Source organism: Microcaecilia unicolor, chromosome 1, assembly GCF_901765095.1.
Source record: "Microcaecilia unicolor chromosome 1, aMicUni1.1, whole genome shotgun sequence".
Taxonomy (NCBI): domain Eukaryota; kingdom Metazoa; phylum Chordata; class Amphibia; order Gymnophiona; family Siphonopidae; genus Microcaecilia; species Microcaecilia unicolor.
This window is the reverse complement of record NC_044031.1, coordinates 673469485-673493679: the sequence shown is the minus strand read 5'-3', so window position 1 is coordinate 673493679 and position 24195 is coordinate 673469485. Positions and strand designations below refer to the sequence as shown.

Below are 24195 nucleotides of genomic sequence, written 5' to 3'. Positions count from 1 at the left end.
TTAGTTTCAATGTATTTGATGAGAAAGATCCTTTTTAGTTTCAATGTACTAGGTGTGCAACTGTAATTAATGTTTTAGATATGCATTTGATGAGAAAGATGGTGGGGTTTTTTTTTTTAGTTTCAATGTATTAGATATGCAATTGTAAATTCTCCTGAAGAAGGACTTATTGTTTGTAATCCACTTAGAATCTCTTTTGAACTTAGCGGAATATAAGAATGATATAACACAGCAGAACTGAGTGCAATACTCAAGGTGAGGTTGCACCAAGGAGTGAGACAAAGGCATTATAGTATTCCTTGTCTTAGTTTCTATCCCTTTAAAAATAATTCCTAGCATTCTATTCACTTTTTTGGCTGCCGCCACACACTGGGCAAAAGATTTCAGTGTAGATGTAAATCGCTTAGTTTGCCTGTAAAGGATTAATTTGCAGTACATCAAATAGCTGGAAATAAATAAATATTGTCAGTGATGACACCTAAATATTTTTCTTGGGCGCTGACTCCTAAGGTGGAACCTAACACCAGGTAACTATGATTTGGATCATTTTTTCCATTGTGCATCACTTTACATTTGTCCACATTAAATTTCATCTACCATTTGAATAAACAGCCTTCCAATATCCTAACGTCTTCCTGCGTTCTAACAACTTTGATTCGTTTTGTTTCATCGGCAAATTTAATCACTTCACTCATTATTCCTATTTCAAGATCATTTATAAATATGTTAAATAGCACCGGTCCCAGTACAGATCCCCGTGGCACTCCACTATTCATTCTCCTCCACTCAGAGAAATTGTCATTTAACCCTACCCTCTCTTTTAAATCCACAAACCAGTTCTTAATCCAGAACAGAAAATTGACTCCTATTCCATGGCTTTTTAAAATCCTCAGGAGTCTCTCATGACCATGAGGGACTTTGTCAAAAGCTTTCTGAAATTTTAACACCATATCAATTGGCTCACAAGACAAGACTTCACTTGACTGAATCCATGTTTCCTCTGTCTCATTAAGCCATGTTTGTCTATGTGTTCAGTAATTTTATTCTTGATAATAGTTTCCACTATTTTGCCCAGCACTGACATCAGACTTACCAGTCTGTAATTTCCCAGATCATTCCTGGAACCCTTTTTAAAAATTAGAGCCACATTGGCCACCTTCCCATCTTCAGATGACTTCAATGACAATGATCAGAAATTTCATGTTTGCGTTCTTTCAGTACTCTGGGATATATGCCTTCTGGTCCAGGTGATTTACTACTCTTTAATTTGTCATTTTGGCTCAGTGCATCTTCCAGCTGTACCAAATTTTTTTCAGTTTCTCCACATTGTCACCCTTGAAAACCATTCCTGATACAGGTAGATCTCATATATTTTTTTCAGTAAAGACCGATGCTAATAACTCAATTAGTCTCTCCACTGTGGCTTTGTCCTCCCTGAGTGCCCCGTTTCCTCTGTCAATGATTTTACCATGTTTGATCCAAATCAAGAATGTTCTCATGGGCTGATCCATCCAGCAGTTTTTTTTTTCTTTCAGGCCAGTTCCAGCAGACTTGAAAGGGATGGAGCTCTCCCGACTCTGTTGGTAGCATGGTGAGACCAAGGATTCTAGCTGCTCATCTTTTTTCTTTTTTTTTTTTCAGTTTCAAAATAAAAATATTATTAGCATTATTGCCATAGTGGCCCACACAGCTGGATCAGCCTTGTCTGAGTATAAGTTCCTCTAACCTTTGATACTGTTGTTCCTGGTTTCAGCTGTGCCACAACCCTCCCTTTCTCTGCAGGACAGAGGATGGGTCTCATTCCGGCATTGCTCTTATCAACAGGGAAATTCCCTACAATGTGGCACCTCATGTACTGAGTGATGCTGCCTGACCTAAAGGTAGCATATGTTTATCTCATGGGTTTAGATGTGCACATGGCCAGTAGGAATGGACAGCTGGAAAATTGTTCTTTCCTGTCATTTCCCATGTCATGTCATTTATTTTCAGGTTAGTTTAGCCATTTTGTCATTATAGGAGCACTTTTTCAGAAAGAATGCACACTGTTTCCTGATGGTTCATATAGACACTATGAGACCACACTCTTTCCAAAGAAGGTGTACTATTTGCAAAGACTGTGCATGGTTATCAGCAACTGATAAAACAAAGAATGTCATGCTTTTTCTTCTCATTCTTGTTTGTTAATGATACACGATGACAAGTCCATCCCTAATGGCCAGAACAATGACTGGAGATAGCTTATTAGGAAGTCTGCATATTAACTTGCATTAAAATTATCAGGTCACCCTCCCAACATCTACGTAAACCTGTACATTTAGTGCGGGATTTGCTAAGAAGGTATTTGTAAATGTGGGAAGCAACATGGCCAGTATGCTGAAGCTTCAAATTAAAATCCATAAACTCTGGGGTTTGGGTCAGGAACTGTGTTTGTAATCTACCTTTAGTGTTCCTTTTTAACATGGTGCTAATCTGAAGCCATTGGTAAAATTGGGCGTCTGATAGTGCAAATTCTGTTTTCAAATCTGAGAGGGTTTTCCATGTCTGCCTACTCATATGGATCATATCTTTTAAGGACCAAATTCCTATACGCTGCCACTGAGACCATGAAACTTGTTTGTTGCCAATTTTAAAGTTAGGGTTATTCCATATAGGGGTGAGTGGCGTATCAGACCAAGGGATATCCATCGATTTATCTAAGGATACCATTAATTTATAGGCGGTGTTAATGATCGGATTAGAAACGATGCTTTTGGTAAGGCGCATGCCAACTAAATGGGAATGCTCTAATGGGTCGATAAGGGCTTGTTCAAAGGTTAACCATCTGGGCGGAGAGGTAACATTCACAGATATGGATAGCTACTTCTTGAATGTGAGCTCCGGTATTGCCATACTTTGTAAAATGTTGCTTGTTGCTATGTTGTGAGCTCTTACTTATATTTGTATCGAAAATCAATAAAAGAAATTGAACTAAAAAATTATCAGATCACCTGCCATAACATGATGATTTTTAACAATGCATCAAGCAACATTTTAACTTGCTGAGCCTTCAGGGAATTATATGCAGAGCGCAGCTGCACTCTTTGCTACACCATTACCTATCTTTTCTATACTGCACTAACAAGCCCAACATTAGAGGGTCATGTAGCTTGGGTAGAAAAATCCCATTGCAGGAGAAGGATCCCTCCTCACTCTGAAGTATATAGCTTCCTCATCCTGATTCAGACTTCAATCCTTTCTCTACCCTCCTGGCCACCAGGTGGGTATGTGTCTTATTCTCAGTGCATTTTTCATAGCAAAAAAGGTGCCAGTACTCAAATGCCAGGCCACCCTTCAGAGGTGGGATGATCACTGAGGGATCCATCCCACAATAGCAAGGCCCTCTGCAACCAGTCACAGAACTTGTGACAAGGCAGAATTGGTATGTAGAGCCTGAGCTCTTTCATTAAAACTTGGGGACCATGGGTCAATTTTAGCAGACAATGGAAAAGGTGCCGGTACTCAGTACCCTCAAGCATAGGAGCCAACTTTTCAAAATTATTGGGGGTGCTAAGCCCAATGGAAATAACCCCTCCCTGAACACATACAAGGAATTTTCTCAATATTGGGGGTGCTCAAGCACCCACAGCACCCACAGAGTCGGCTCCAATGCTAGCCCCTCAAAAAAAGCCCTGCTTGTTCTCAGCATCTCACAGTCCTGTATTGAAATGATGATTTCAGTCCTTTACACTAAGATCCACACATGCAGAGGTTGTCTCGGAAGGGATGAAGATGGTGCTCATGCAAGTATTTGGGGAGCAAGGTATGAAGGAGTGATTACGTGGCAGACCTTCAGTGAGGTGGACAGAAAGAAGTGATTCTGAATGTGGTGCTGTCTTCCTAGAAGTTACCAGACCATAATCGATTGCTTTCACAAGTTCTGGAAGCTCTGCAGTTTGTCTCAGAAAGGCCTTGGCTTTCAGTGTCATGTGCATTGCATGTTTCCTATGAGCACCTAAAGGGCCGGATCCCAGTTCCTGCTCCCTACTGATAAGAGAGCACTTTGGTCCCTGCCTAGCTGAATCCCAGGTGTTCAGTTTCCCCTTCTAAAATTTATCTACAGCTTCAAAGAAAATACCTTACTGAGCATTTCATGGAACAGCATAAAATGGGTCTGTGAGCTGTTGAAGTAAAATGAAAAACAGAATCTTATCAAAATTGAGTCAGCTGAAGGACTGCTGATTAAAACAGGAGTTTTTCCATTACTTTTATCAGTTTATACTAGAATCGCCCAATGTTCTTCGGTGGTTGATATAATAATTTCAGCTTAGTGTGTAAATAAAGTCCTTGATAGAGGATTAGAGCAGGAGACATACTCCAAACTAGGCCAATGTATTTTATTCATGTATTAATTTGCAAATGCTCATATTCTGCAATTTGAGTCACCAACCGATCAGTACCAAATACAATAGCAAACATACAGGGGTTGATATTCAGCTGGTAGCACTCATTATTTTGCTGACCACCACAGGTGTTGTGTCTGGAAATTATATGCCGGGCCATATCTTGGGTTCAGCATTAAATTTCCAACTACGCCACTGCTGGTTAAGGGGGCCCTTTTACTAAAGGGTTGTCGCGCAGTAACAGGCTTGGCACGTAGCAAATCGAAACTAGCACTGGCCTAGTGTGACCTCCAGAGGTAGTTCTGCCCCCAGCATGCAGCATTCTTGACACTACCAGAAATTTCAGAAAAATATTACTGCAGGGGGTTACCCAGCGGTAATTGGGTACCCCTCAATGGGTGGCGGGAAGTGTTCCCCTCAAAATGGCCATGTGGTAAGTGCAAATGTACCTCATGGCCATTTCTTTGGGGTTTTTTTTTACCCGCTGTGGTAGAAAGGACCTCAGTGCACAGCAAAAATGGCCACCACTGCTAGTGCAGGGCCTCTTTTACCAAAGCTTAGTAAAAGGGCCCCTAAGTGTGATATTCAGCACTTAACTGGCTATGGGGCACCACAGAAAGACAGGACTGACTTTTAAGTGGTCCTATTTATGCAGTTACCTTGACCGGTCAAGTCAGTGGTTCCCAAACCTGGTCCTGGAAGTGTCAGGTTTTCAGAGTATCCACAATGAATATTCATGAGAGAAGAGATGGGTAGTAACAAAGTACTTGTAATTTGTTACAGTACATAACTACAATTGGCAGTACTTTTACTTCTAATGAGTTACATTTTTTTTTGCAATACGTTTTATTTGTAACAAGTTACATTTAAGCTGTACTTTTGCACTTAGTAACAAAGTACAAGTTTGGAAAGTAATTTTTAAAAGAAGTATTTTCCATCCCTCTGCTTCTCCTAGGGTTACCATAGAGCCAGTCTGGGTTTTACTTCCATTGCTTTCAATGGAAGCAAAACCCGGACTGGATTAATGTGTCCTCCTTTTTCTAGAGCCATATGGTAACCCAAGCTTCTCCCCCTCTACAGGCTTTCCAATCAATGTCAGACACTGCTCGCAACTAATTGGGCCTGAACTTCTGGTCCCCAAAACAGCTGAGCTGAGACCAGAAGTTCAGACCCAATCAGATACAAGCCAGGGTCTGACATCACCTGGAAACCCTAGTCCCCGCCCTCTACACCTTCCCAGAACAACTGTTAAAGATTGGCTACTACTTTGTTGTTGTCAGGCTCAGCTGCCTCCCCAGCCTGAACCACACCTTCACTGTATGCAGGGCCCACTCCCTCTCTCTTCCCATCCACCATGGCTCTGTAGCACAGTCTTGCTCCCTCCCTCCCACTGCACATCTGCTGGGCTCGTGCTAATAAACTACCATAGAAGACGTGCAGAACCCGGCTCTCTGCAGCGCCGCTAGTGCTTTCTGTTCCAAGCCTGAATCCCCTCATATAAACTTCCAGACTGGTGTAGAAAGCACTAGCTGCACTGTAGAGAGCCGGGTCCTGTGTGTCTCCTATGGTAATTTATTAGTGCAGGCCTGGTGGAGGTGCATGGGGGGGAGAGAGGGAGTGAGACTGCGCTGCAGGGCCACAGTGGTTGGGAGGGGAAGGAGAGAGAAATTAGTCAAGAGAGGATAGGTGGGAAGGGATAGAGAAAGAGAATGACAGAGAGAGATGGAGCTATACTGGATAAAATGGGGGAGATACAGAGGCTATGAGCTTGGGGGGGGGAGAGAGAGAAATTGGGAAGGGAATACAGGATAGGTGGGGAGGGATAGAGCAACAAGGCAAGACTGGATGAGGAGAAGGGAGCGAGAGAAAGGAACAGAGAGATGGGGCAATACAGAATAAGGGGGAGGAGAGACAGAGGCTATGGGCTGGGGAGATTGAGAGAAATTGGACAAGACTGGATAGGTGGGGATATAGGAATCAACTTTTCCAAATAATTGAGGATGCTAAGCCCAATAGAAATTACCTCTCCTTGGACACAAAGGGTTTGCTCAATATTGGGGGTGCTCAAGCACCCACAACACCCACAGAGCTGGAACAGATCAGTGTTGGAGTTGGTTATAGCAGACAAGTTGAAGAAGACAGAAGAAGAGAAAAAAATGACACATGGACAGAAGACCCTTGGAAAGAGAGTTAAAAGAAGAAAGGAAAGCAGTAACCAGAGACTGGGACCAACACAATTAAAAAAAATTAAAAGGCCAAACAGCAAAGGCAGAAAAAGAAATTTATTTTAATTTAGGATGAAGTAATATGGTAGCTGTGGCTAGTCCACATCAAAAGTTAATTAATATTAAAAAAAAAAAAAAAAGAAGAAGAAAATAAGGTGACACCTTTATATTGTTTTCTCAGTTAATTTTTTGTACTTCAAAGTCAACATTTTGCAGTTTGAAATTGAGAACTTGTGTTTCTTGCTCTAATATCTGAACCTTTGGCACAAAGCCTTACCCAGATTTATAATTAGAGCCCATAAATTATCAAGGGTTACTTCAGCTGGTTTTTCAGTCAAAAAGGAAGGAAAATGTGGAGAAGATACCTGCTCAACCAAAGAGGAAATCCCCCTGCTCAACAACTGCAGCCAAAAGTTCATCCACAGGACAAGATGGACTCACAACAGCCAACTGGGAGTCCAGAAAATCCGGAACTCCTAATTCTGTCACTGGATATATAACCATCTAACATCGATCCAGCACCGCAGCACATCCTGGTTGTAGAGGAGGAGACGCCATCAGTGGTGAACTGGTGCTCTGTGACTGAGGGGGAGGCACTCTATAGTCAGGGCTCAAGGTGACAACATGCCCTAGCGATGAACCGGGGTCTCCACTCACCCCAGTCGCCACAAGCAGGCAGCTCTCTGAACGTCAGAACTACGCAGAAGTTGGAGTTCAATGGCTTCTGCACAATAAAGGAATTCACAGTGAGGTGTCTCTTGTGGAAACAGCATCCTCTAGTATATTTTTCCAAGCCCTTTGGTGATGGTGACAGAAGCAGGATTGTGAAATTTGGGAGCTACAAGTCATGAGGTGGCAGTACCAAGGCAGTTACAGGAAAATTATTGGACACCTGGATGAATTATGCAGCCAAAGTAATCTATCCAAAACATAGGACAGGATTTGGGTCTTTCTGGGGGTGGTGGACCTTTTTTTAAGATTATACTGGTTTTGTTTAATTTATGTATGTTTTGGAGTCATTATGTATGTCATGATTGTTTGCTGCCTAGATTTGGTAGATGGGCAAGATATAAGAATTTTATCAATAAATAAATTTAACTGTATATTTTACAAGCTTAAATTTCAATATTCATATGGTAAATATATCTAAGTAGCCTGCACAAACAGTAGGTGTAACTTGAAATGTCTAAGAATGTTCCAAATTGTATGTGCATTTTCAGCATCCTTGAATATATATATAATTTGAAATTATCTAGGTTAGATGATTGCAAATTATATGTTTACTATACAGCTAAATATTGACTTGATTGTGGTTATCAAGGGAGTAAGTGGGCTGAACTATTTGCTTAGGTGCGACCCTCTAAGAGTGACCACAATAGTATAGTCAGGGTATTAGTCAGTGAAGCCTGAGAATATTTTGGTCAGAAGTTTTGGAGTGGACATTTTAACACATAAATTAACTGCAACTTCTGGGTGATTGTTCATTTAAATGTGGAAAAATGTTGCTGATGTAACCCTGGGTTTACATGTTCTACATAGGTACATAAGTACATAAGTAGTGCCATACTGGGAAAGACCAAAGGTCCATCTAGCCCAGCATCCTGTCACCGACAGTGGCCAATCCAGGTCAAGGGCACCTGGCACGCTCCCCAAACATAAAAACATTCCAGACAAGTTATACCTAAAAATGCGGAATTTTTCCAAGTCCATTTAATAGCGGTCTATGGACTTGTCCTTTAGGAATCTATCTAACCCCTTTTTAAACTCCGTCAAGCTAACCGCCCGTACCACGTTCTCCGGCAACGAATTCCAGAGTCTAATTACACGTTGGGTGAAGAAAAATTTTCTCCGATTCGTTTTAAATTTACCACACTGTAGCTTCAACTCATGCCCTCTAGTCCTAGTATTTTTGGATAGCGTGAACAGTCGCTTCACATCCACCCGATCCATTCCACTCATTATTTTATACACTTCTATCATATCTCCCCTCAGCCGTCTCTTCTCCAAGCTGAAAAGCCCTAGCCTTCTCAGCCTCTCTTCATAGGAAAGTCGTCCCATCCCCACTATCATTTTCGTCGCCCTTCGCTGTACCTTTTCCAATTCTACTATATCTTTTTTGAGATACGGAGACCAGTACTGAACACAATACTCCAGGTGCGGTCGCACCATGGAGCGATACAACGGCATTATAACATCCGCACACCTGGACTCCATACCCTTCCTAATAACACCCAACATTCTATTCGCTTTCCTAGCCGCAGCAGCACACTGAGCAGAAGGTTTCAGCGTATCATCGACGACGACACCCAGATCCCTTTCTTGATCCGTAACTCCTAACGCGGAACCTTGCAAGACGTAGCTATAATTCGGGTTCCTCTTACCCACATGCATCACTTTGCACTTGTCAACATTGAACTTCATCTGCCACTTGCACGCCCATTCTCCCAGTCTCGCAAGGTCCTCCTGTAATCGTTCACATTCCTCCTGCGACTTGACGACCCTGAATAATTTTGTGTCATCGGCGAATTTAATTACCTCACTAGTTATTCCCATCTCTAGGTCATTTATAAATACATTAAAAAGCAACAGACCCAGCACAGACCCCTGCGGGACCCCACTAACTACCCTCCTCCACTGAGAATACTGGCCACGCAATCCTACTCTCTGCTTCCTATCTTTCAACCAGTTCTTAATCCATAATAATACCCTACCTCCGATTCCATGACTCTGCAATTTCTTCAGGAGTCTTTCGTGCGGCACTTTGTCAAACGCCTTCTGAAAATCCAGATATACAATATCAACCGGCTCCCCATTGTCCACATGTTTGCTTACCCCCTCAAAAAAATGCATTAGATTGGTGAGGCAAGACTTCCCTTCACTAAATCCGTGCTGACTTTGTCTCATCAGTCCATGTTTTTGTATATGCTCTGCAATTTTATTCTTAATAATAGCCTCCACCATCTTGCCCGGCACCGACGTCAGACTCACCGGTCTATAATTTCCCGGATCTCCTCTGGAACCCTTCTTAAAAATCGGAGTAACATTGGCTACCCTCCAGTCTTCCGATACTACACTCGATTTTAGGGACAGATTGCATATTTCTAACAGTAGCTCCGCAAGTTCATTTTTTAGTTCTATTAATACTCTGGAATGAATACCATCAGGTCCCGGTGATTTACTACTCTTCAGCTTGCTGAACTGACCCATTACATCCTCCAAGGTTACAGAGAATTTGTTTAGTTTCTCCGACTCCCCCACTTCAAATATTCTTTCCGGCACCGGTGTCCCCCCCAAATCCTCCTCGGTGAAGACCGAAGCAAAGAATTCATTTAATTTCTCCGCTACGGCTTTGTCCTCCTTGATCGCCCCTTTAACACCATTTTCGTCCAGCAGCCCAACCGACTCTTTGGCCGGTTTCCTGCTTTTAATGTATCTAAAAAAAATTTTACTATGTATTTTTGCTTCCAACGCTAATTTCTTCTCAAAGTCCTTTTTTGCCCTCCTTATCTCCGCTTTGCATTTGGCTTGGCATTCCTTATGATCTATCCTGTTACTTTCAGTTGGTTCTCTTCTCCACTTTCTGAAGGATTGTTTTTTGGCTCTAATGATTTCCTTTATCTTACTGTTTAGCCACGCCGGCTGACGTTTAGTCTTTTTTCCCTTTTTTCTAATACATGGAATATATTTGTCCTGAACCTCCAGGATGGTGTTTTTAAACAGCATCCACGCCTGATGCAAGTTTTTTACTCTGCGAGCTGCTCCTTTCAGTCTTTTTTTCACCATTTTTCTCATTTTGTCGTAATCACCTTTTCTATAGTTAAACGCTAGCGTACTTGATTTCCTAGTTTCACTTCCTTCAATGCCAATATCAAAACCGATCATATTATGATCACTGTTATCAAGCGGCCCTCGTATCGTTACCCCCTGCACTAGATCATGAGCACCACTAAGGACTAAGTCTAGTATTTTTCCTTCTCTTGTCGGCTCCTGAACTAGCTGTTCCATGAAGCTGTCCTTGATTTCATCAAGAAATCTTATGTCCCTTGCGTGTACAGATGTTACATTAACCCAGTCTATATGCGGGTAATTGAAATCCCCCATTATTATTGTGTTGCCCAGTTTGTTTGCGTCCCTGATTTCCTTTAACATTTCCGCATCCGTCTGTTCGTCCTGGCCAGGCGGACGGTAGTACACTCCTATCACTATCCTTTTCCCATTTGCACATGGAATTTCAATCCACAGTGATTCCAAGGAGTGTTTTGTTTCCTGCAGAATTTTCAATCTATTTGATTCAAGGCTCTCGTTAATATACAATGCTACCTAATGGTTACCTAATGCTTGCCCTCTGGCATGGGAAACAGGTACACAAATAAATGTATTAATTTTGGACCAAGATTGGGGTTGGATAAATATCCAGAAGGCCAAATAAACAGTTCAGACTTTTAACAGTCTCAACTCTAGATGCATTGACCTGAACCTGAATTTTTACTACAATATCTTTCTCAAAGTCGTTTGTAACAGTAGCAAACTTCAGCAAAAGTATTTACAAATGCCCCCCCCCCCCCCCCAGCACTTCACTCCTGTTTCTCTGCAGTGCTGCAGTTCCTTAACTCTTAAGTCCAACCACTGAAGGTGGTTATTTTTCCCACTTCATGGTGCAGATAGGATTATCGGTTCTCTTAACAGCTGGTTATCACTTACAGTTAGCTGGCAGCCATGATGAAACTCAAGAACACTGAGTTCAAATGGTGACTCTCTGATTAGGATCCCTGTAGCTGTGCTGGAACCCACAGATACCCCCGTAGAGGTGATGACAACTTATATTGTCCAGCTTTAAGATGTACCTGGACCAAAAGGGATTCTGACTAGGGCACCTTGCTGGTATTCATAAAGTAACTCACATTCCCCTTCTCCTCACTTGTGATTAGAAGGAATGCTAAGGTGCCCCCACCCTCATGCATCCACACAGATCAGAAATTGTATAGGTTTTGTTTCCTACAATTCAGTATCACTCTTTATGCCTAACTAGCTACTGGTCTGGTTCAACAGTAATATGGTTAATATTTCTGAGACCTATATTGATAAGGCTTGGCTTGAAGGGTCTCTCTAGCAGATAGAAGGTCAGAGGCTAGGAGATGTAAATTTTAAAATTGTTCCTATAGGGAGACTATTTTATAATCAGAAGGAAGATTCTTCTGCTACCAGAGCCTCCCAATGATTATACAAGATACTCCTTTTGTTCTACCACTTTTCTGCAACTCCTAACTTTCTCTGGAAAGTCAGAAAGTTCACCTGAAGGACACCCGTTTTCCTGCTTCACATAAGCTCAGGCAGAGGGTTTTATCTATTGGTGAACTAAAGTAGATGCACTAAGAATTCAGTCAAATACTCCTCACTGCTGAATTCCTCAGGCTGCTACACCGGTAATAGAGGTTAAATAATTTTAGTGCACAGCATAACACATTAACACCAGATCCACCCTGCCAGAGCCAGCCACTATATGGACTAGGCATTCAGACAGAGTGACACAATTTGGGGGGAGGATGGCACTAAACAAGAGTCAAAGCAGCTGCTACGGACCTTTGGCATATGTTCCTGCTCAAGGCCTGCCATGTACCATCTCCTCTGAAACAGAAATTTTAGAGGAGGCAGAATGGCAGCCTTGAATATGCACAGGTGTTCAAGGCCCCACACCAACCACACTGACTCTTGTTCAGTACTGATGAGCAAGCAGACTTGGTTTCAGCAGTGCAGCAGAAGTAATAGTGGTGAGTGGCATAGGCGCCCGGTATAAGAGGCTTGGACAGGCTAAGCCTCCCCTGCTGTGCTCTGAGGGGTTTAAATTGTTGATTTACCTCCATCCTCACAGCAGGAGCTGCAGTGAAAGCCCTCTAGCCTTGTCCAGTTGTAGAAATTGGTTTATGGTTTGTTTACCTTACTGCTGGGAGAGTGGGGGAGGGGGGGTTGGCTGGAGGTGTCCTGGGTTGCCAGGGAGATATTTAAGGAGGATGACTTCCTGACCTGCACTGAGGACAGATAGCAGCAGAATCATACTGGGCCAGCATGATCAGAAAAACTCACCAGACAACAAAGGTAGAAAAGATCATTTTGTTTTCATTATAGTGTTTGGAATATGTCCACTTTGAGAATCAGGTACTCAACATTAAAAGTTTATATTTATTTACTTATTTATGGCATTTTATCCCACATTAAACATGAATTAGGGTGTTTTGTGGCTCTACTACTACTACTACTACTATTTAGCATTTCTATAGCGCTACAAGGCGTACGCAGCGCTGCACAAACATAGAAGAAAGATAGTCCCTGCTCAAAGAGCTTACAATCTAACATGAGAATTGTGATGATATGATCCCTTGTTTCATATTGTTGACGGTCTGCATTTTCCATATGGGTGGTATATTGGTGTATTGGGTTCTGCCCAGTGTAATATTTATGGTACAGTAAGGTTCTGAGTGTGTTTTTGCACAAAGTTGTGCATAGTGTTTTGCAGTTGAGCAATTGTGCTTAGACTATGCTTTGAGCAACCACTTTATTCTTTGACATATGATACATATGTAATATCTAAATTTAATGAAAGGTATTAATTGTGATTATTTTATTTTTATTTATTTTTTCTGTGTATTATCAGACAATTATATAAGCTCCGCCCCTGGCTCCACTCCTAACACTGCCCCCTTTAGCCTCCCCACACAGTTGGGCCACCGACCGCCTATGATGAGTGGTAAGGGTAGGCCTGGCAGTAGGAAAGTAAATGATGTTGGACACCTGCAGGGTTGGGAAGAGTAGGGGAAAGATGCTGGATACCTATAGGGAAGTAGGGAAGAAAAGCTACTGGACACCTAGGGGAGGGAGAGATGAAGGATACCTGGGGTTGCTAAGAAGGGGAAGTGCTAAACACCAAGGGGAGGGGTAGAGAAGGGAAGAGAAGAGGCTGGATACCTGGAGGAGGGGGGGGGGGAAGCATTCCACGTTAGTTTTGCCATTTGCACACTCTAAGCGCACAGCAATTATTTTTTTCTTAATATTTTTTTGAGGGGGTATGTCAGACGGAGGATGGCTGTTCCTGTGCTTCTATGGTAATTTTTGTAAATGTTCACATACTAATGTTAATATTAGCAGATAGCTATATATTGAAAAAAATGGAAAATAGCACTTTTTCGCAGCCACAGAAAAAACCCTTTAGTTTCTTAAGTACATTTTGCCCAAACAATAACACTCATTGGGGACAGCTCATCTATTTGTCCGTCAATCTGTCTGTTTGATTGTCCTTTCATATGCATAGGTTTGTTTGTACTTGCTCAATAAAGGCTAATAAGTCAGGCCTCTGCCAGCACAGAAGGTGCAGCAGGAATGCTAACTCATATGGCACTTCTGTCTTTATGGAAGAAGATGTATGAGAGCTGCCTGTACCAGAAATAGTTTTCAAGGGTGATGATACGGAGGAACAGAAAGAAATCTCAGTGAACCTGGAAGATGTACTGAGCCAAACTGACAAATAAAGAGTAGTAAATCACCTGGACCGGATGGCATATATCCAAGGGTACTCAAAGAATTCAAGCATGAAATTGCTGATCTGCTGTCATTAAAATCGTAGTACCTGAAGATTGGAGGGTGGCCAATATGATGCTGATTTTTAAAAAGGGTTCCAGGGGTGATCCAGGAAATTATAGGTTGGTAAGTATGATGTCGGTGCTGGGCAAAATAATGGAAACTATTATAAAGAATAAAATTATAGAACACTTAGACAAACATGTTTTAATGGGACAGAGTCAACATGGGTTCAGCTGAGGGAAGTCTTGCCTCACCAATTTGCTTCATTTCTTTGAAGGCGTGAATAAACATGTGGATAAACTACTACTTATCATTTCTAAAGCGCTACTAGACGTACGCAGGCGAACCAGTTGATGTAGTGTATCTAGATTTTCAGAAAGTTTTTGATAAAGTTCCTCATGAGAGACGCCTGAGAAAATTAAAGAGTCATGGGATAGGAGGCAAGTTTCTAGTGTGGATTAGGAATTGGTTATTGGACAGATACAAAGGGTAGATTAAATGGTCATTTCTCTCAATGGAGGAGGGTGGAGTGCCGCAGGGATCTGTACTGGGGCCGGTGCTATTTAACATATTTATAAATGATATGGAAATCGGAATGACGAGTGAGGTGATTAAATTTGCAGATGAAACAAAACTATTCAAGGTTGTTAAACCACGTGCCGACTGTGAAATATTGCAGGAAGACCTTAGGAAATTGGAAGACTGGGCATCCAAATGACAGATGAAATTTAATGTGGACAATTACAAGGTGATGCACATAATCTGAATTATAGTTACCTGATGCTAAGGTCTACCTTGAGGGTCAGCACTAAAAAAAAAAGTTCTGGGTGTCATTGTAGATAATATGCTGAAATCTTCTGCTCAGTGTGTGGCAGCAGCCAAAAAAAGCAAACAGGATGCTAGGAATTATTAGGAAAGGGATGGTGAATAAGACCGAAAATACTATAATGCCTTTGTATCGCTCTATGGTGCGTCCGCACCTTGAGTATTGCATTCAGTTCTGGTTGCTGTATCTCAAAAAAGATATAGTAGAATTAAAAAGGTTCAAAGAGGAGCGACTACAATGATAAAGAAGCAGGAACTCCTCTCGTATGAGGAAAGGCTAAAGAGGTTAGTGCTCTTCAGCTTGGAAAAGAGACAGATGAGGGAAGATATGATTGAGGTCTACAAAATCCTGAGTGGTGTAGAAAGAGTAGAAGTAAATCGATTTTTTACTCGTTCCAAAACTACAAAGACTAGGGGACACTTGAGAAAGTTACATAGAAATACTTTTAAAACAAATAGGAGGAAATATTTGTTCACCCAACGAATAGTTAAGTTCTGGAACTCTTTGCTGGAGGATGTGGTAACAGCGGTTAGTGTATCTGGGTTTAAAAACAGGTTTGGACAAATTCATGGAGGAAAAGTCCATAGTCGGCTATTGAGACAGATATAGGAAGCAACTGCTTGCCTTGGGATTTGTAGTATGGAGTGTTGCCATGATTTGGGTTTCTGCCAGGTACTTGTGACCTGACTTGGCCACTGTTTGGAAAATAGGATACTGGGCTAGAAGGACCATTGGTCTGACCCAGTATGGCTACTCTTATGTTCTATCTTCAACATGCCAGTGTGCATTAGTGAAATATAATTGTTTGAAATGATGTGAAAAATGCCAATGATATTTCAAACAAAAATGACAGGAAAGAGCACATTTTTTGTGTGTCATTTAGCAGTAACCAGTGAACACTCTTCTAAAAGAATGCACACTTTTTGCAAAGAGTGCACATTATTTGCAAAAAGGGCACACTTTCTTAATAGTTCATGTGCCCTATTCACACACTGTCGGGAACGATGCACACTTCTTGCAAAAGAGTGTGCATTTCTTTCTGAAAGAGCACACATTCTTAACAAAATTGCTCTCGTAATGGAAAAAAACATACACACACCTTGAAGAAAATGAAAATTTCCATAAATGATATGGAAAATTGTCAGGCTGCCCATCCCTAGTGAGACCCTCATATCCTGCCAGCAGTGGAAGGTGAAAAGCCTTTGGCGGCAGTGAAGACAAAGGGCACGTGCCAATGCAAGCAGAGAAAGGGGGAAAGGCTGTAGCGGTGAAGAGGAGCAGCGCCTGCCATCTGAGACCCCGTGCTCTGCTGGCAGAAGAACTGAGGGGTCCTTTTACTAAGGTGCACTGAAAAATGGCCTGCGGTAGTGTAGGCGCGTGTTTTGGGTGCATGCAGATCCATTTTTCAGAGTGCCTGCAAAAAATGCCTTTTTAAATTTTTGCTGAAAATAGACGTGTGGCAAAATCAAAATTGGTGGGTGTCCATTTTGGGTCTGAAACCTTACCACCAGCCATTGACCTAGCGGTAAAGTCTCACGCAGTAACCGAGCGGTAATGACCTACTTGCGTCAAATGCCACTTGGCATGCATCCAATACGTGCGTCCAAAAATAAAAATTGTTTTTGGACCCAAGTATCGGATGCACACCAAAAATGACATTACCGCAAGAGCCATGCCTGGCCCAGTCTCTCAGCGGCCCTGCTGATGACTCCCACATCTACTTCTTCACACCAGAAATGTCAGCAGGAATCCAGGCCAAAGTAACAGCCTGCTTGTCTGACATTGCTGCCTGGATGTCTCATCGTCATCTGAAACTAAACATGACCAAGACTAAGCTTTTTATCTTTCCCCCTAAACCCACCTCTCCACTTCCCTCTTTCTCTGTCTCTGTGGATAACACTCTCATCATCCCTGTCTCATCAGCTCATAACCTTGGGGGTCATCTTCTACTCCTCTCTCTCCTTTTCTGCACATATTTAACAGACTGCTAAAACCTGTCATTTCTTTCTCTATAATTTCACCAAAATTCGTCTTTTCCTTTCTGAGCACACTACCAGAACCCTTATCCACACTCTTATCACCTCTCACACTATTGCAACTTGCTTCTCACAGGTCTTCCACTAAGCCATCTCTCTCCCATTCACTGTTCAAATTTCTGCTGCACGACTTATACTCCACCAGTGTCACTATGCTCATATTAGCCCTCTCCAAAAATCACTTCATTTGCTCACTATTCGTTTCCGCATAGATTTCAAACTCCTTTTATTGACTTACAAGTGCATTCACTCTGCGGCTCCTCAATACCTCTCCACTCTTACCTTTTCCTACAATCCTCCCCTTGAACTCTGCTCACTGGGTTAATCTCTCTTATCTGCACCCTTCTCCTCCACTGCTAACTCCAGACTTTGTTCCTTTTATCTTGCTGCACCATATGCCTGGAATAGACTTCCTGAGCGAGTATGTCAAGCTCCATCTCTGGCCGTTTTCAAATCTAAGCTAAAAGCCCACCTTTTGATGCTGCTTTTAACTCCTAACCCTTATTCACTTGTTCAGTACCTATGTTTTATCATTCCCACCTTAGTAATTCCCTTATTCTTTATTTGTCCTGTTTGACTGTCCTAATTAGATTGTAAGCTCTGTTGAGCAGGGACTGTTTCTTCATGTCACGTGTACAGCGCTGCCTACATCTAGTAGTGCTATAGAAATGATAAGTAGTAGCAGCAGTAGTAGTAGTAGCACTATGTATGTGCCGGTCTGCTTTCCATCTTCAGAAGAAACTAGAATCAGAGTGAGGCAAGAGGTGGAAGGGAGGTGGGATCCTCTAATCCAGGGATGGGCAACCATGATCCTTGAGGGTCACAATCCAATCACGTTTTCAAGACTTCCACAATGAATATACATAAGATTGATTTCTATACAATGGAATCAGTATATGCACATCAATCTCATGCATATTAATTGTAGAAATCTTGAAAACCTGACTAAATTGTGGCCCTCGAGGACCGTGGTTGCCTACCCCTGCTCTAATCAAACTCGTCTTTCATGGAGGGCACCAGTTTAGGACTGGGAAGAGTAATCATGCGTGTAGCCCGGCTCCCAAAAGGCACATGTAGTGCTTAATGTGACCGTCATAAGAAGTGGGCAAGAAGAGCCCCCCCCCCCCTTGGGTGTCAAGCTGGACAGGGTGCTAGACCAGTGGTTCTCAAACCTGTCTTGGGGAACCACCAGCCAGTCGGATTTTCAGAATATCCCTAATGAATGTGCATGAGAGAGATTTGCCTATAATGGAGGTAGTAGGCTTGCAAATCTCTTTCATGCATACTCATTAGGTGTATCCTGAAAACTCAGCTGGCTAATGGTCCCGCAGATAGGTTTGAGAAGCACTACGCTAGACTGCCCTTTAGAGGACCTCAATTTAGGAATAGGGGAGGTGGAGGGGAACTGCCATTTTTTTCTATTGGCTGCCCTATCCCCACCAGTACATACACCAGAATTCTCCTAGTGGCAGAGCTGCCAAGTTACCCTGATCTAGGACAGATACATTTTGGCCAGTCATGGTTTGATCTTATACCACAAAGCAGCGTCGGATTTATAGTCTTTGTTTCTACCTATTGAAATCTATGCTGCCGACATCGTGATGGGCTTGTCAGAAAGCCAGGAGTGACCTAAAATCTCCCTCCTGGAACTAGGTAACTTGACAGTTTATGACTGCATTGTACCTCTTCCGGAGAAGGGCCAAGCTGAGAACCCTGAACACTATGTAAGGAGTTGGAGCCAAGAAACCTGGAGGCTATGGGGGAGGGGGGATGAAGAATCAGGAAATCTTAAAGCTGCTCAGCTGTTTATGCCAAAGAAACACAGGACTAGACATTCAGGTAAAACATCACAGAACTTTCACTGGCACAAATAAAAGGATGCATTGCTTAAGACTTGTGAGCAAAAAAAAAAAAAAAATTCAAAACAAAAGGCATAGTGAACATGCTGAGCTATAAACAACACATTAACAATGATTTCTTGCTTCTGCAGACAAGCCAAGAAATCACATCCTGTCATGCATATCAAACAAAAATAGCACTTTAGCCAGAGCTCGGTGAAAACACCAGCAATCAGATCAAACAACCCAGCAGATGCTGGGCTCTGGCAGACCTGGTCCAAGACCTCAGTAGCTTAGTGTTCATACATTTGTACTTGGAGGCCTAAGGGCTGAGAGCCATAGAAGACATGTAACTCTCGGTTTACTGCCCAGGTGGCTGCCTAGTGAAAGTCCTGTGGAATAGTGCTATGTGCACTTCTATAATAAAATACACCCAATCTGTGCCTAGTTTAGGCGCAGGTATTTAGGCCTGGTTTTAGGTGGCCTAAATAGGTGCGCCCAAATTTTAGTCACAAGAATGGCATGGCTACCTTTAGGCGTAGTTTACAGAATCATGCTAACCGTGTGGTTTTAGAATTTTCCCCAAAGTCTCTCCTCTACTTCTCTCTTATAGCAGTTGAAATACTTTACTCCTAAACTCTACCACCACAATGCATACTTTTTGATGGCATGATTATCAGTGCTGTTTACAAGCAGTTAACAGATTAGCAGGCAGTTGAGTAGAGACACATGTTTAAAGTTAATTCATAGTTTTGTGTTTTTATATTATTTTTTTTAGTCATTTGCATAGTTCTACTACCCTGATACAGCCCACAGGGCGAAACATGCCATATTGAGTTTTATGTGGTAGTTTTTTTATGTGATCATGTTTTATGAAAATGAATGTACATTTGTTTTTTTTCTTTTGGTACCATTTCTCTCTCTCTCTCTCTCTCTCTCTCTCTCTCTCTCTCTCTCTCTCTCTCTCTCTCTTTGGTCTTATCATCACAGAATCAACTTCTCTCTTTTCTCTCTCTCTCTCTCTCTTACAGTGTTTTATAAATTAATATGCTCTGATTTGTATCTGATTTCTAGAAATCATTAGGATTCAAAATGCTTATAAAATAATCTTATTAATGTCTCTTGTTCTATGGAGCTACAGAATGCCATGTCATTGCATTCAGTTTTCCTGCTCTGAGTTTTTCGTATTTTCTCTTATCTCCAGCCTGAGTGTCAAGTAATATTTAAATCTTTGATAATTGTTTCTGCTGTTTTTGGAAATCATTCTTGCTTCCCTTTCTCACTGTCTTTTCTCTTGTAATTTAATGCCTATCTCCTCTATTCAGTGCATTTACAGGTCCTCTTGGGAACAGGCCTGGCTCTCCTATGCTTCTCTCTTCTCCTGGGATGTACTCTGTGCTGGCCTCGAAGCAAAAGGCATAACTTAATTACCAACAGTGACAATGGCTATAAAAAGCAAACCCCAGAGTGCAGGATGGTGGACATCTCAGCCCCTGTGCCATGCAAGACCATCATACCTATCAAATTGCAATATGAGGAAATAGGTGGAGAAGTTCTGGAAGGCGCATCACCTTCACTGAATAACTTGCCAGGTTCCTTCAGCTCAGAGAAAAGCATTTCTAACAGCAAGGTCTCATTACCCAGAATCATACTCCCCCCAAATGTCCATTTGTCCTCCAAACCCAAGCGGATCATAGAACGTCGCAGAACTTTATCTGGAAGCAGTGTGACTTATGACGAACACTGCAGACTGATGAGTCTAACATCACTATCACTGGTCCGCCAGTCCCACACCATGGCCGGTGACCTCTCAAACATAAAGAGCAAAAGGCGACCGCTGCTTCATTTCACCCTGTCTTATTCACAGTCCAAAGCAACTCTCACAGTCACAGTGCTTGGCGTATCCAACCTGTCCAAGAGGTTTTACAACAGCTGTGACTCATACGTTAAGGTGTACCTCCTTCCCAAATTCATTGAACCCCAACGGACAGCCCTGCGCAGGAGGAGCCTGAATCCTGAGTTCAGGGAGCAGTTCCACTTCAGTAGCTACAGCCTGGAGGAGCTGCAAGGATTTACGCTGCGATTTGCTGTGTACACGAGGGAGTTTCAAGGCTTGAGGGATTCTTTCATTGGAGAGGTGCTGTTCCCGTGCGCACAGGGCAAGTGGAACGCCGAGGAGTCCTCTGGCTATAGCAGAGAACTTTCTGCCACTAAAACCAAGCTCAAAAAGGTTAGAGGTGAATTTCTTCATGGTTATTTTATGGGTGACCTTGTGGAATGTTTTGAAGCATTTGTAATGCAATTGTAGGATAAGCCATGAAACTGCTAATACATCTGATTGGATGGGAGCAGAGTAACAAGAGTAATTTCTTTAACTCAAAATGTAAAGTTGAATTTCCAAATATAGGACAGTATCCATTCTACCCTACACTAATTCATACTGTTCACCATCTTATGAGAGGGAAGGTTATTTTCATGCTATACAATTGGCCTTTCTGTCAGATCAGTGACAGGAGGACCCAGTAGTCAGAAATCTTAATGAGAAGGTATGGCAGAGAGGTCATAGTTCCAGGGATAAACTGATCAGATTATTGCTTCCTGAATATATTTTGACAGAAAGATTTTCTCCAGTGACAGGGAGGCAACACTGGAGATCCTAAATTAACATGGGATGGGAGTTAAATTCAAGGTAAAGTGACCCCGGGTTAATATAATGGGAAACCAGGATTCCAGTCCTACTTTTGTTTTTGCTAATACTGCATGTGACCTTGGATAAGTCATGTATATCCCATTGTCTCAGGTACCATATCTGAAAAGTACAATACAACACAATAGAATGTGGTTTCTTATATTCTGTAATTGCCCAAAACAGTTCTATACAGTGCACAGTAAAAGAGATGCCATAACTTGGAATTACAGTAAAATAAAAAAAACTAGGAAAGTAATTGATTACTGATTACAGTTACCTGCTTAGAGTAACTAATTTATTTGGATTTTGCTCACATCTTTTTCAGTAGTAGCTCAAGGTGAGTTACATGCAGGTACACTGGGTAGTTCCCAGTCCTAGGAGGGCTCACAATCTAAGTTTGTACCTGAGGCAATGGAGGGTTAAGTGACTTGCCCAAGATCACAAGATGAAGCAATGGGATTTGAACCAGCCACCTCTGGACGGCAGGACTGGTGCTCTAACCACTAGGCCACTCCTCTACTTGTCCTTTACTGGTTCTACATCCTAGAATAATTATAGTAAAAGCCTTATGGTACTTGATGAGGTAAAATATCCATTATGTACACACAACCCCAATGTGAATATTTCATAACTTCATCTCGATGCTTGTTTCAAGAAGGTTTGCAGGCTTATTTTCGAAAGAGAAGGATGCCCATCTTTTGACACAAATCAGAAGATGGCCGTCCTTCTCACAGGGTCACCCAAATCAGCATAATCGAAAGCCAATTTTGGGCGTCCTCAAATGCTTTCCATCGCAGGAATGACCAAAGTTCACGGGGGCGTGTCGGAGGCGTAGCAAAGGTGGGACTGGGGCGTGCCTAACACATGGGCGTCCTCAACCCATAATGGAAAGAAGAAGGGCGTCCCTGACGAACACTTGGATGACTTTAACTGGTCCTTTTTTTCTTACGACCAAGCCACAAAAATGTGTCCTAAATGACCAGATGACCACCGGAGGGAATCGGAGATGACCTCCCCTTACTCCCCCAGTGGTCACTAACTCCCTCCCACCCTCAAAAATATTTTTAAAAATATTTTTCAAGCCTCTATGCCAGCCTCAAATATCATACCCAGCTCCATGACAGCAGTATACAGGATCCTGGAGCAGTTTTAGTAAGTGCAGTGCACTTCAGGCAGGTGGACCCAGGCCCATCCCACCCCCTACCTCTTACACTTGTGGTGGTAAGTGTGAGCCCTTCAAAACCCACCAGAAACCCACTGTACCCACATCTAGGTGCCCCTGTTCACCCATAAGGGCTATGGTAGTGGTGTACAGTTGTGGGGAGTGGGTTTTCGGGGGGGAGGGATTGACGGGCTCAGCACACAAGGTAAGGGAGCTATGTACCTGGGAGTAATTTATGAAGTCCACTGCAGTGCCCCCTAGGATGCTTGGTTGGTGTCTTGGCATGTCAGGGGGACCAGGGCACTACGAATGCTGGCTCCACCCATGACCAAATGGCTTGGATTTGGACGTTTCTGAGATGGGCATCCTCAGTTTCCATTATTGCCGAAAATCGGGGATGACCATTTCTAAGGATGACCATCTCTAAGGTCGACCTAAATTTTGCGATTTGGGTGTCCCCGACCATATTATCGAATCGAAAGATGGACGTCCATCTTGTTTCGATAATACAGGTTTCCCCGCCCCTTTGCCGTGATGTCGTGTGAGGACGTCCTCAGGAAAACTTGGGCGCCCCTTTTGATTATGCCCCTCTTGGTCAATCACATCCTCTGTCATGCATGTCATGTTGTGCTAGTTACTCTTCAAAAGTAATTAATTATAGTTACTAGGGCAGTGAATGAGTAGTTAACTACTTTATTGATTACTGCAAGAAAGTAAATAACTACAGTAACTAATTACTAGTAACTCGATATCACACAACACTGCCTCTGAGCAAGCATAAATGTCTGCAGGTCCATTTTAACCACAACTTCTGTCAATTTGATGAGGTAATTTTATAAAGACAGGTAAGTGCCTGTGTATCTTTATAAAGTAGGCATCAAACAGGCCCTTATGTGGTCTTTATATACAGGTGATTATTATAAAATTACCCTCTTGAGAGGATAATCCTATAAGTGTGCCTACCATTGGTACTGGCAGGGGCAGCTTGACCATTAGGCCACCTGAGGTGGGGGCCTCAGGCGGCATTCTTTGAGAGCGGCATCTTGGGGGGGGGGGGGCGACTTCGTGGCATTTTACCTTGTCACGGTGACATTCCAAACCCGGCAGCAGCAGCAATTCCCATACGCTGCCCTGCCACTGCCACCGGCACCCGCCTCTTCCCTTTACTGCGGCCGCCTGAAGTAACTTCCTGTTTCTCTCAGGCAGCCACAGAAAAGGGAAGAGAGAGGCAAGTGCCGGCAGCAGCAGGGCAGCATATGGGAATCATGACAAAGTAAAACGCCTGGGGGAGGTGACATCTCAGCCCAGGGAGGGGCAGTATTTTGGCCTGGGGGGGAAGCATCTTTGCCCAGGGGGGTGACATGCAAGCTCCACCTCAGTCGGCATCTTGCCTTGGGCCAGCCCTGGGTGCTGGTTAAGGGGCCTATTTTGGTCTATTTTATTTTTAAAAAGTAGGCACCGAAGATGC

At 42.7% G+C, this 24195-nt stretch overlaps 1 protein-coding gene across 1 annotated transcript in view; it reads left to right on the top strand.

Moving 5' to 3' along the window:
- LOC115460605 (synaptotagmin-5-like) overlaps nt 1-24195 on the top strand; it is a 70381-nt gene that overhangs the window by 26923 nt on the left and 19263 nt on the right. Inside the window, exon 2 of the mRNA XM_030190365.1 lies at nt 20202-21106. Within this exon, the coding sequence (XP_030046225.1) occupies nt 20202-21106 (905 nt within the window). The remainder of the gene's footprint in view (nt 1-20201; nt 21107-24195) is intronic.